The following is a 13,269-nucleotide window of genomic DNA, read 5'->3' as shown; positions in this document are numbered from 1 at the left end:
CTTTCTCTCTCTCTCTTTCCTCTCTCTCTCTCTCTCTCTCCCTCTCTCTCCTATCTGCTGCTCACCTAGCAAGCTTCAAGCTGTTGTCCAACAAGCTCAGGGGTAGAAAACCTCGTCTCTTTTATGACTCATGGACTTTAACTCCCAGAATTCCTGAGTCAGCCTAGCTGGGCTAGCTAGCTCTCTCCTGCCCTTCCTGCTTCCTGCAGAGATGCAGCAAAGGGGGGAGCTCCGCCCAGTAAGCTTTTCAGCTCCTCGGAGAACACTGTGAGTGCACTCTCTTTTTTATACACTTATACACACACACACACACACAGAGAGAGAGAGAGAGAGAGAGAGAGAGAGAGAGAGAAGCAGGGAAGCGCAATTCCCCTCTCTGTCTCTGTCTCTCTCTACAAAGACAGAGGAGGCTGGGAGCCACTGGGGAAGGCTCAAAGAGCCGCATGCGGCTCCGGAGCCGCAGGTTGCCGACCTGTGGCCTAAGGGGATTGGCCCACCCCACTCAATTTCGCAGAAGGGGCATGCTGCAGGCATCGGTCAAGGAGTTTCTGCTGGAGGAGTCTAGGAGGAGAGCCCTTCCTGCCATGGCCCCTCTTCTTTGGAGCATCTTGCATAGGGAGGCATGGTCTGCCCCCACCCTTCTGCCTTCCAGAAGAATTAACTAGCATGCTTCTGCTAGTTAGCTTGGGGTCCTGATGGGGGCGCTCTATGCTTGAGATGGCTGGTGGACTAAGAGGGAAGATGGCACTGTTCTTACTTTTGGTTTTCTAGTTTTCTACCTAATCTTGTTAATTTTAACATTTTAAATACACCCACCCATCCATCCAATGGGGCTTCATCCTACACGTAGACAGGACTGGGATTTTTCGTGTGTGTGTGTGTGTGTGTGTGTGTGTGTGTGTGTGCGTAATGTGGCATTTAAGAACAAACATTCTTGATAGTACACAAAAACAAAATCGAATTAAAGATGGAGGAAGGAGACCAAGCAAGGAATAACATTAAAGGAGGATGTGGCTGAAGAATCCAACTTCCTTTATACTACTTGGAGCACCCTGGATAGGTTGAGACTTGGAACACCCAAGTGTAAAACCAAGTGGATGCTCTTAGCAGACAACAACACGCTATGTGAATGTGGAGAAATCTGCTGATATGTCGGCTACTAACCGAAACATGTACCAATAGTGACTTAGTTTTGGCCAGTGACACAACCAGGAAGGTGGCTTCATTCTGGCAGTTTAAAGTTTGATCCGGATATGGAAGAACTGCATTTACTTCAGGATTTAAATTACAGTTTTGTGTATTTTCTGCTTCAAAATATTGGGAAACATAGTTAGTGGATTTACTGGGGATCTCTCTCTCTCATACAGAGAGACATTTTGCAGATATTTTGCACTGCTTTGGCCCTGCTCCTGACCCTTAGCTTGAGGGAGGAGATGTTCCTTTTTTCACTTACCCCTTTCAGCCAGGTGAAGAGATGGCACGGGGTCTTCTATGCTAGAACTGATCGCTGTCCTTTCAGCTATGGACTTCAACGTATTTAGGGGTTCAGGTGCCTACAGAATAAAAGATAGAGCCATAAGAAAGGAGGTAATGGAGATAGATGGCACACCTATGTGTTTAAGAACTCTGCTAAAAAACAAAGTGAATAAGCAAAGTTTGTGGGAGATCTCAAGCCAATCATGGTTTCTCTGGTTAGCAAGTCTTACAGAGCTGCTGAAAAGCTAACATGCAACAAGCCCACCTCCATGCATCAGCCCAAGGGGTTCTTTTCTAAAACAGTTAAAGCCATGCCGAATCACAGCAAAGGCCTATGCAAAGTCCTCAAGAACAAACCAGAAATATTTTGAGATATTCTCAGCAGGCAATCAGAACAAAAGTATCCTTGCGTTCCCTGGTAATTAAGACCCACAAATATGCTGTCCCTGGTTCTGAAGGAAATACATTTTGTATCATGGCCAGCAGCCACTAACACGTTTACCTTTTCATCTAACCTCTTTCAAAGCTAGTTTGTGGCAGTCAATTCCACTATGCATTGATTAAAAAAAAACCACAAAAACTTTTGTCCTATGTCTCTTACCATTCAACTTCAATGAAAGGATGTAAGTTTTAATATTATGGGAAAAGGATAAAAAGCTTTTTCTCTATCTATTTTTCTCCACACCTTGTGGAGTTTTATACATTCTGTGTCCTCCCTTACATCCCTTTTACCTCTCTCTAGTTAAAACAGCAACATGCTATTAGTTCTCCTTAGAAAACTGTTCAATCCCCTCTATTATTTTGGTCATTTCCCTTTTCTAGGATTGTGGTATCAATTTCAGCCCATGATGCCTGGAAATGAACATTGTATTTCAAATCCAATCTTACCACAGATTTGTTAAGGGGAATTAAGAAATTGGCAGTTTAGCATTTTATTTTATTCCTAGTGATGCCTAATAAGATGTCTGGCTTTTTCACACTTTCACTCACGGCCAAAAATCCTCACAGCATTGAGAGTTTTATCTAGCTGTGTATCGCAAACTCAACCTGTTTCCTAGCCAACCATCTCCAGCTCATTTCTTGCCAACATGTACAGGATTAGGATACTGTTTTTTTCTCCATTTAAAGTTTTAAATTCCTTTAGGTTTGTCATTTTATTGTCCCTATCCCAAACCTTTTTTTAGAACCTTGTGCTGTCCCTGTTTTACTCCAAATGCCTAAACCATGGGTAGGCAACCATGGCTCTTTTATGACTCATGGACTTCAACTCCCAGAATTCATGAGCCAGCCATGCTGAGGGGAAAGGGAGAGGTTTCCATGCTGAGCCATGCTGGCTTAGGAATTCTGGGAGTTGAAGTCCATGGTTCATAAAGAGCTAAGGTTGCCTACCCCTGGCCTAAACAATTGAACACTTTTTGTTCACCCTAACACCAGTCCACTGATTGACAGGTTAGAAAACTATGGTTCTAGCACAGGTCTTGGTGAGTCCCAGATTGCAATTTTTCAGGTTCTGAAAATTCTCCCAGCTGAGCTGTCTTCCCCACAAGCCACAGCAATGCTTTGAAACCGTCTGTTGGGTGGAAGTGTGGCACAAGGGAACCAAAGGGCTTCTAACCTTGATCTCAGGCGTGGAGCTGAACTGGGGTGGCCCGTTGAGCAACGTCTGGGCAGATTTGCTGTCGGAGAAGCTGGGTGTGGGTGAGGCAGGTGGGTTGGCAGTCAGAGGCACCAGGAGGCTGGATCCAGTGCTGTTGCCAACACTTGATGGCTGAGGAGCTGCACTGGGCTCTTTCCTATCAGAATGAAGCAAGGCAAAGATGTTTCTTGGGGTAACTTGACCTCCGTTTCTTTGGGAAAAGGAGTCAGAAGAGCCATTAAGATTTTAAAGAAATAACTACAGCTGCCAATTAGCATATTCCTTGTGGACCAGTACTGAGCCGTGGCATGCCAGCAACCGGCCTGCACAAACAAGCAAAGCCCCATCCACGGGACGCAGGCAGCACTCAAAACCATGCCCCCTCCGGTCGATAGAAAAACCTCTCTCCAAGGAACCGGTCTCTGGTGCCCAAAAGGTTGGGGACCTCTGCTTCGACTTACGATTACAATTGGGATGGAATATTCATTACTAAGCAAGATGGCCATTAAGCATGCCCAATTTTACGCCTTTTTTTGCCATGATTGTTGTTCAGTGAATCATGCAGCGTCAACGCTGCTAACATCGGATGTTTTGCATTGACAACAGATGAAAATGTAGCCTTTTTTTCCCTTTCGCTTTTAGAATTAGATGATGCTCGGAAGGGGTGGGATGTGAATGAGAGTCCAGCTAGACCACAGGTCGGCAACCTGCGGCTCTGGAGCCACATGTGGCTCTTTGAGCCTTTTCCCTGCGGCTCCCAGCTGCCATTTGCAGAGACAGAGACAGACAGAGGCACTTGCGCTTCCCTTCTCTCTCTCTCTCTGTCTTTGTGTGTGTGTGTGTAAAAAAGAGAGTGGACTCACAGTGTTCTCCAAGAGCTGAAAAGCTTACTGGGCGGAGCTCCTCCCTTTGCTGCATCTCTGCAGGAAGCAGGAAGAGCAGGAGAGAGCTAGCTAGCCCAGCTATGCTGACTCAGGAATTCTGGGAGTTGAAGTCCATGAGTCATAAAAGAGCCGAGGTTGCCTACCCCTGAGCTTGTTGGAGAACAGCTTGAAGCCAGCTTGCCAGGTGAGCAGAAGATTGGAGAGAGGGAGAAGGGGGGGAGAGAAAGAGATGGGGGGGAGAAAGAGAGAGAGGGGGAGGGATTGAAAGAGAGAGAGAGAGAGGAAAGAGAGAAAGAAAGAGTGGGGGAAGAGGACTGGCAGACCAAGGGCAGAAAGAGAGAGAGGGGGAAAAAGAGAGAGGGGGGGGGAGAGGAAAGAGAAAGAAAAAGAGAGACAGAAAAAGAGGGAGGGAGAGACAGAGAGACCCTTTTGACATCTAAAATGAAGATAACACTGCATATACTCTTTTTTACATGTATGTATGTATGTATGTATGTATGTATGTATGTATGTATGTATGTAGGTCTTTGGTTATTCGGGTTTTCTCCCGCGTCAAATTGGAAGTCTTTGCCACGTTTCGTCGAAGTCTCATTCGTCATCTTCGGGCTGGTGTTTTCGGCTCCGTGCTTCTAGGAGCAATGTGTGATCGTAGGTGTTTCTTCCTTTTAACTGCCAGTGGGGGTATGAACTGATTGGATGAGAGCTTGGCTGATTGGATGGAGGTGTGTTCTGATTGGTTAGGAGCATGGCTGTGCTTTGATTGGATGGGGGGTTGGCTGTGCTCTGATTGGATGGGTTGGCTGTGCTCTGATTGGTTGGGGGAGTGTTCTGTTTGGGTGGGGGCTTTGTTGTGCTCAGGTCAGTCTGAGTTGCACGGGGATGTGAGATGGTGAGTTGCATTGCTATTGTTTGGCTTCGCGTTCGTGGTCGTGCCTCATCTTCATAGTGGGTGTCAGTTTGCTTCATGTATTGATTGGAGGGGTTTAAAGTGGTTAATGATGCAGCTTTGGTCTGGCTTCTGTTGTGGTCGTGCCTCATCATCGGTGTGGGTTTGGGTTTGCTTTTTGCGTGGACGTGTGGTGGTGACATCCTGTGTGGCTTTTGTGAGTGTGGGTCTGGTGTCATTCTTTGTGTTAGGGACTCGTTTGTCAATAAGGGCGGGTTTCCAAATGGCTGGTAGGTGGGAGGTATCATCTCGTTTGTTCATGCTGTGTGGGCGTTTTTCTATCTCGATGGCTTCTCTGATTATTCTGTTCTTAAAGTATTCAGTTTTGACGATAGTTCTGGTCTTTTTTAAAATCAATTTCATGTCCTGTGATTTTAAGGTGTTGGACCAAGGAAGAAGTTGGTTCCTCTTTTTTGACTGAGTTCTTATGTTCTTCAATGCGTGCACTTATTCTTCTGTTGGTTTGTCCGATGTATGTGGTGGGATTTCGTATACTCCTTGATTTTCTAATTCAATTTTGTCTTTGGGGTTTCTTAGGATGGTGGATATTTTTCTGTTTGTGCAGAATGCTGTCTTAATGTTGTGTTTGTGGAGGATCTTGCTGATTCTGTCTATGGTGCCTTTTATGTGAGGGAGGAGGGCTTTGCCGTTTTCTTGTTCTCATTCCATTTCTTAGAGATCATAAAGAAACAAAACTTACAGTCCAGCGACCTACTCGTGAGCTTCGATGTCATATCCCTCTTCACCCAAGTGCCAATCAAAGAAGCCTTGACAGCTATCCAAAACAAATATAACCCCCCCCCAAACATATCCTAGATCTGACCAACCACTGCCTATCCAACACATACTTCATCTATAACAGACAAAAATACAAACAAATAGAAGGAGCACCCATGGGATCACCCCTCTCACCTGTCATTGCAAACCTCTACATGGAACACTTTGAAACCCAAGCTCTAGAAAAATCAGATCACAAACCCAAACTCTGGCTCAGATACGTAGATGACACCTTCATAATCTGGCCACATGGGAAAGAAAAACTGGACAATTTCCTCATACACCTCAACAGCCTACACCCCCAAAATACAGCACCATGGAAACAGAAGCTAATAACCAACTTCCCTTCCTGGATGTCTTAGTCTGCAAGAAATCCAATGGCTCCCTAGGACACACCATCTACCAGAAGAAAACACACACAAACCGCTATCTGCACGCTCTCTCACAACACCACCCAGCACAGATCAACTCTGTAGCCAAGACACTCATCTCTAGAACAAAACGCTTAGCTGATGAACAACACTTAAAAACCGAACTACACACTCTCACTAATGTACTTACATCCAATGGATTCCAAAGAAATAAGATTACCAAACTACTCCAAAAAGAAACCCCCACTAAAATCCAAGAGAGAACAAGAAAACGGCAAAGCCCTCCTCCCTTACATAAAAGGCACCACAGACAGAATCAGCAAGATCCTCCACAAACACAACATTAAGACAGCATTCTGCACAAACAGAGAAATATCCACCATCCTAAGAAACCCCAAAGACAAAATTGAATTAGAAAATCAAGGAGTATACGAAATCCCATGCACCGCTTGTCCCATCACATACATTGGACAAACCAACAGAAGAATAAGTGCACGCATTGAAGAACAAGAGTCAAAAAAGAGGAACCAACTTCTTCCCTGGTCCAACACCTTAAAATCACAGGACATGAAATTGATTTTAAAAAGACCAGAACTATCGCCAAAACTGAATACTTTAATAACAGAATAATCAGAGAAGCCATCGAGATAGAAAAACGCCCACACAGCATGAACAAACGAGATGATACCTCCCACCTACCAGCCATTTGGAAACCCGCCCTTATTGACAAACGAGTCCCTAACACAAAGAATGACATCAGACCCACACTCACAAAAGCCACACAGGATGTCAGCACCACATATCCATGCAAAAAGCAAACCCAAACCCACACCGATGATGAGGCACGACCACAAACCAGAAGCCAGACCAAAGCTGCATCATTAGCCACTTTAAACCCCTCCAATCCATACATGAAGCAAACTGACATCCACCATGAAGATGAGGCACGACCACGAACGCGAAGCCAAACAATAGCAATGCAGCTCACCATCTCACATCCCTGTGCAACTCAGACTAACCTGAGCATAACAAAGCCCCCACCCAAACAGAACACTCTCCCAACCAATCAGAGCACAGCCAACCCCCCATCCAATCAGAGCACAGCCATGCTCCTAACCAATCAGAACACACCTCCATCCAATTAGAACACAGCCAAGCTCTCATCCAATTAGTTCATATCCCCACTGGCAGTTAAAAGGAAGAAACACCTACGATCACACATTGCTCCTAGAAGCACAAAGCCGAAAACACCAGCCTGAAGATGATGAATGAGACTTCGTCGAAATGTCGTCAAGACACTTCCAATTTGATGCGGGAGAAAAATAATAACCAAACCAAAGACCTACATACAAACACCTGCGAAAACCTCAGAAAGCATATATATATATATATATATATATATATATATATATATATATATATATATATATATATACACACACACACACACACACACACACACACACACACACACACACACACACACACGCGATTAAAAAGGTTAAAAATATGAACCCTGGGAATATTCATGGTGAAAATATAAACTGAACACCAGGGTAATAAAAACTGTAAAAGTTTTTAATAAATTAAAACTATAAAAGTTTTAAAAAGCGCCAAGCTTTCGCCGTCACCTGCCGGCATCCTCAGGGCTGGCGCGCCAGAGAATGAGAAGGTCTTTTATAGGCGTGTCAAGGTTTGCGCCCGGCTCCTTGATCTTGTTATCGGGCCTAATTGGTTCAGCCGTGTGCAATTAACTTGTACTTCTTTTCTCTTTTTGGTTGCATTTTTATCCTCATCCATCTCCAATTCTCCCAACTCCGGATTAGCTAGATGGCAATTCCAGTTATTACGGTTGCCTTTATGTTCTGACCTCCCCTCAGGCTCAGGTAGTGCACATTCCACGTTCCTTTCTCCACCGTATCTTGTCCAGTTGTTACTTTTAGAATCGCATTCATTTCCGGTCTCAATACTTTCGTTTTTAATGTGTCCGTCATCCTGATGATCTCGTAAGTTGCTATGGGTCCGGTGCAGCGTGGGGGGGGTATTCCGCAAGGTGGAGGGGTCGTCTCTTATTCGTTGTCATGCCCAGCTGTCTTGCGCGTGTCCTACTCCGAGTACTCAGTCCAGGGGGTGTGTGTACAGCAATCAAGCCGTGCCCCTCCTGGTTGCAGCGCTCTTCCTCAGTTCTCCCCTTTTTTACGTTGTTAAAAGCATTCGCGTGTGTTCCATGGGAGTCCTCAGGATCGTCGGGTAGGGGGTGTGACGGCTCGATCTCCTGCACCCTGCCGCTCTCCGATCTTCCCTCCTCCTCTATAACGGTGTGCGAGAGTTCATCGTCAACCACCTCCCGTGGTTTGTCCTCATTGGAGCTGATCGTTCCGGCTGCACGAGGGGGTCTTCTCCTCCTTTCCGGACCAACCGTGATGTTTCTTTTGATGTGTAGGCAGGCCGTTACGTTTGGCGGTTCACCCGCACTTCCACCTGCCGTATCTTCCCTCGTCTCTCTTTCTATATATATATATATATATATATATATATATATATATATATATGTTTCTGAGGTTTTCGCGGGTGTTTGTATGTAGGTCTTTGGTTGTTCGGGTTTTCTCCCGCGTAAAATTGGAAGTGTCTTGGCGACGTTTCGACGAAGTCCCATTCGTCATCTTCAGGCTGGTGTTTTCAGCTTCGAAGCACGAGCTGCTCGAAGCACAAAGCTGAAAACACCAGCCTGAAGATGACGAATGGGACTTCGTCGAAACGTCGCCAAGACACTTCCAATTTTACGCGGAGAGAAAACCCGAACAACCAAAGACCTACATATATATATATATATATATATATATATATATATATATATATGCAGTGTTATCTTCATTTTAGATATCAAAAGGGTTTTGCGGCTCCCAGTGTTTTGTTTTTGGTGGGAAACGGGTCCAAGTGGCTCTTTGAGTGTTTTGGGTTGCCTACCCCTGAGCTAGAAATAACAACACTAAACTTAGCCTGAGAATCAAGGTTATCGAACCCAGAGCTGATAAAGAATTGGCGGGCTGGATAACTGGAGAGGAAGCCCGTGCTTCAAGCTAATTGGGGAAAGTGATTTATGACTGTTAATTGGAGGAGGGAATTGTGCTTTGATACTATGTGCCCAGGGGAGGGGAATTCAGTTTTTGGCTTCGATTATGCAGTGCCAATATTCTGCTACTCGAATAAAAGATTCTTAAAGGTAAACAATGCCTTGAAGTTCTTTTGAAGAGTTTCATCTGTCGGAACCATGACACAGCTGTTAAGTGAATCTGGCTTTCCCCATTGGCTTTGCCTGTTGGAAGCTGGCTGGGAAGGTCACAAAGGGCGATCACGTGACCCCAGGACTCTGGAACGCTTGTAAAAATACATGCCAAGTGCCAGAATTTTAACCACGTGACTGTGGAGATGCTGCAATGGTCCTAAGTGCGAGGACCAATTGTAAATCAATTTTTCAGTGCCGTTGTAACTTGGGATGGTTGCTAAACAAATGGTGGTAAGTCAAGAAGCACCTGTCCCTTGTTAGCATGGATCTGAAAAGGAACCCGACTGAACAATCACCATTTGAACCAATTTCCCCCTTTATAAATATATAAGGTATTTCTTTTCTCCAAGTTATTCATGTTCCAGGCTGTATACACATGCTACAATTTCACACGAAGGTGAAAATCCTCTATTTCTGAGGAATAATTGGCATGTTCGCCTAATAACGACTTTGCAGAAATCCAGCACAAACTGACAGAGGCTATTCAGTCTACTGCAGATTTTCTGCAGCTATACCAAACAAGGAATGATTCCCAAATTGTAGGATGACGTTGTTAAAAAGCAAACTGGTCTTGAAAACCTGCCTAGAATGGGAATGTTAGGGAGTGGGGGACCCTACAGATAGTATTTTCAAAGGGGACAGAAGAAAGTAGCAAAAGTTGGAAACTGTTTCTCAGTCCCCGAGGCTTAACGTGAATGAATTTTAATTTTTTGAATTATTTAGACCAGTGTTTCTCAACCTTGACAATTTTAAGGCATGTGGGCTTCAACTCCCAGAATTCCACAGCCAGCATGGGAGTTGAAGTCCACATGCCTTAAAATTGTCAAGGTTGAGAAACACTGATTTAGACTTTGGACTACCTAGAACTGGGGTAGGCAACCTTGGCTCTTTTATGACTTGTGGACTTCAACTCCCAGAATTCCTGAGCCAGCATAACTATGCTGGCTCAGGAATTCTGGGAGTTGAAGTCCATGAGTCATAAAAGAGCCAAGGTTGCCTACCCCTGACCTAGAACTTAAAACACGTTAAAAGCTGAATTTAAGCCTGGAAAAACATGCAACGATGTTGTTGTTGACTGCGGTTACTGGGTCCAGCTGCCAGGCTTATAGGGAAAAAGTATTGAGAGGAAGGGAAGAAGACACAGAAAAACCCAGGAAGATACTCACGTGGAAGCACTGGGTGGATTGTGTGACGTTGTCTGGTTAGGCAATGACTGGTTGCCGCTGCTTAGTGTCGAATCTGAGCTGTTGTCGGCTACCACGGAGCTGTAACCTGGCAGGAGACAGAGAGGCTAAATTCTCTCTAACATGAAGCTCTGGATCTCCCCTCTTGATTCCTTGCTTGTCCCATGCCAGTTTTTTCCACAATTGGCTGCCCCCTGGATGGGTTGGACCTCAACGCATTGCCAAGCCTGATAGGATTTATGGGAGTTGAATCCCACACATCTGGAGGACAGGCGACTGCAGAAGATTGTTCTCAGGTAAAACAACAGTCTATACACAAGCACTCCTCGACTTACGACCGACTGTTTAATAACCATTTGAAATTACAATGGACCACCCCAGAGCAACTTATAACCTGTTTGCGGAGTTATAATGGCTACATACCCGCCTGCGGTCACAGGATGGAATTTTGGGTTTTTGGCCACCTGGTCACCTTTATGTCCATTTGCAGCATCCCAGAGTCACATTTATGTTTTTTGCTGCTTTCTGGTGTTTATTTCCTTTTTCCAGTTAAAAAAAAAAAAACACCCATGGGGGGGGGGAAATGGATTTGCTTAACTATTGTGGCGTTCACTTAGTGATTGAAGTGCTCTTTTAAAAACCGCTGCAAAAAAAATGTTGTAAAACTGAGTCTGATCACGTGGATGTCTCAACTTATGACTGCAATGACCTACAACTGTAATTCTGGGCTCAATGACAGTTATAAGTCAAGGATCACCTATATAGGTAGTCCTTGACTTATAATAGTTCGTTTAATGACCGTTCTAAGTTACAACGGCACTGAAAAAAGTGACATGACTAGTTTTCACACTTAAGACCATTGCAGCATCCCCATGGTCACATGATCAAAGTTCAGACGCTTGGCAACTAACTCATACTTATGACGGTGGCAGTGTCCCGGGGTTGTGTGACCCCCTTTTGTGACCTTCTGACAAGCAAAGGCAAATGGGGAAGCCAGATTCACTTCACAACTGTGTTGCTAACTTAGCAAATGCGATGATTCACTTAGCAACTGTGGCAAGAAAAGTTGTAAAAAAGTTGGGGCAAAACTCACTTCACAAATGTTTCACTTAGCAACATAAAACTGGGGCTTGATTGTGGTCGTAAGTCGAGGACTACCTGTACAACTAAAAGATCACCCGCGTGTTCCAACGAAGGCAAGAAGCTTCTTCAAAGGCCACCTTCTGCAGCAGGACTGCAGGTTCTGCACTCCAGGAAGTGCGGAAGACCAGGAGAGCAGCCCCCGTGACCCGGAGACCCTCCGCAGCTCACTCACTGGTTGCACCGTTCTGCTTGCTGGCGTTCTGCTGGGTGCTGGGAGGCCGGGGCTGTGAGGCATTGGTGCTGGGGGGTGGGGGTGCCACAGCCTGCGCGTAAGGGGTTGGGGTGGTCGGTGCGTGCCCTGCCGGAGGGTTGGCTTTGCTGCTTGCATTCCCGCTGCCCGCGACGGCCCCGTTGCTGTTGGAGCCAGGCCCGTTCCCCAGGGAGGACGATGTGCTGGAGCTGCTGCCCATCGGATAGCTGGGAAGGATGGTGGGAGGAGGCTGGTGGTGGTTATTGTGGAGGCCTTTTGAACCGTTCTTTGCTGGGGACTAGGCAGAACAGAGGAGGGAACAGAGGAAAAATTAGTTTTTTATTTGTCTACACCACAAAACCCTCTTTCTCTGATCGAATGGGAACCTCCAGGCCATTTATATCGCAAAAGCAAATACAAATGGAAGAGATTAAAATCAATTAGAGGTAGTCCCTCGTTTACCGACTGCTTGCTCGGCAAACATTCAAAGTTAAGACGGCAATGAACAGGTAGGTTTATGACTAATCCTAGAGCTTGTGGCTATCACAGCATTCCCATGGTCAGATAATAATTTAACAGAATAAAAGAGTTGGAAGGGACCTGGGAGGTCTTCTAGTCCAACCCCCTGCTCAAGCAGGAGACCCTACAACACGGGATGACTTATAAGCACGGTCAAGTTACGCATTTTCCAAATTTTTGACATTTTATTTTCTATCTTTTTTTAATTTGTTTTTCCTTTAATTTTTTAAATAACTTTTATTCTAAGAAACACTAATAAAATATTGAAAAAGAAAATAGTTTTAATGTATTGTAATTGTTTTGGGTGTTTTTAGGGGCTGGGAATCAGCATGCATTTACAAGTCACAGTGTCCAAGATCATGATTGCCCTTTACGATTTTCACAGTGGGCTTCCGACAAGCCAATGGGAAAGACGGCAGAAAGTTGCAAGTCACAGTTACATATTATGCTTAATGATCAGGGGGGTTCACTTAACTACCAGAGTCAGAACTGCCATTTTGGATTGGGCGGAGTTATGTGAAGTGTCACTTTACAACCACAATGCTTATAAGGGAATTGCCCGTCTCAGCTGTGGTTGTGAGGATTACCAGTAAAAGACAAATAGGACTGCAAATATTTTTTTTCCATTACAAAGACAAAACTCTAAGACAGGAGTCTTCAAACTTGGCCCTTTTATGACTTGTGGACTTCAACTTCCAGAATTCCTCAGACAGCGTGCCTGGGAGTTGAACTCCACAAGTCGTAAAAGGCCCACGTTTGAAGACCCCTGCTCTATAGTTTCCAAATTCTGACTCCCTTGTCCTTTCTCATAAATAGCCAAATGAAGCATTTCAGTCTTACTGAAGTATGGCTCTCTT

The 13,269-nt window shown here is 45.0% G+C and overlaps 1 protein-coding gene across 3 annotated transcripts in view; it reads right to left on the bottom strand.

The window, feature by feature from the left end:
- Nucleotides 1-13,269, bottom strand: part of CNOT3 (CCR4-NOT transcription complex subunit 3) — a 46,527-nt gene that overhangs the window by 8,093 nt on the left and 25,165 nt on the right. For all 3 annotated transcript variants that reach the window (XM_039335060.1, XM_039335061.1, XM_039335062.1), the window contains 4 exons: nt 11,876-12,191; nt 10,543-10,648; nt 3,092-3,269; nt 1,454-1,553 (listed from right to left, as the gene is read on the bottom strand). In XM_039335060.1, the coding sequence (XP_039190994.1) occupies nt 1,454-1,553; nt 3,092-3,269; nt 10,543-10,648; nt 11,876-12,191 (700 nt within the window). The remainder of the gene's footprint in view (nt 1-1,453; nt 1,554-3,091; nt 3,270-10,542; nt 10,649-11,875; nt 12,192-13,269) is intronic.

The sequence above is a fragment of the Crotalus tigris genome, unplaced genomic scaffold (assembly GCF_016545835.1).
Source record: "Crotalus tigris isolate CLP2741 ecotype Arizona unplaced genomic scaffold, ASM1654583v1 scf7180000017639.5415321, whole genome shotgun sequence".
Classification (NCBI taxonomy): domain Eukaryota; kingdom Metazoa; phylum Chordata; class Lepidosauria; order Squamata; family Viperidae; genus Crotalus; species Crotalus tigris.
This window is presented reverse-complemented; position numbering and strand designations above follow the sequence as displayed.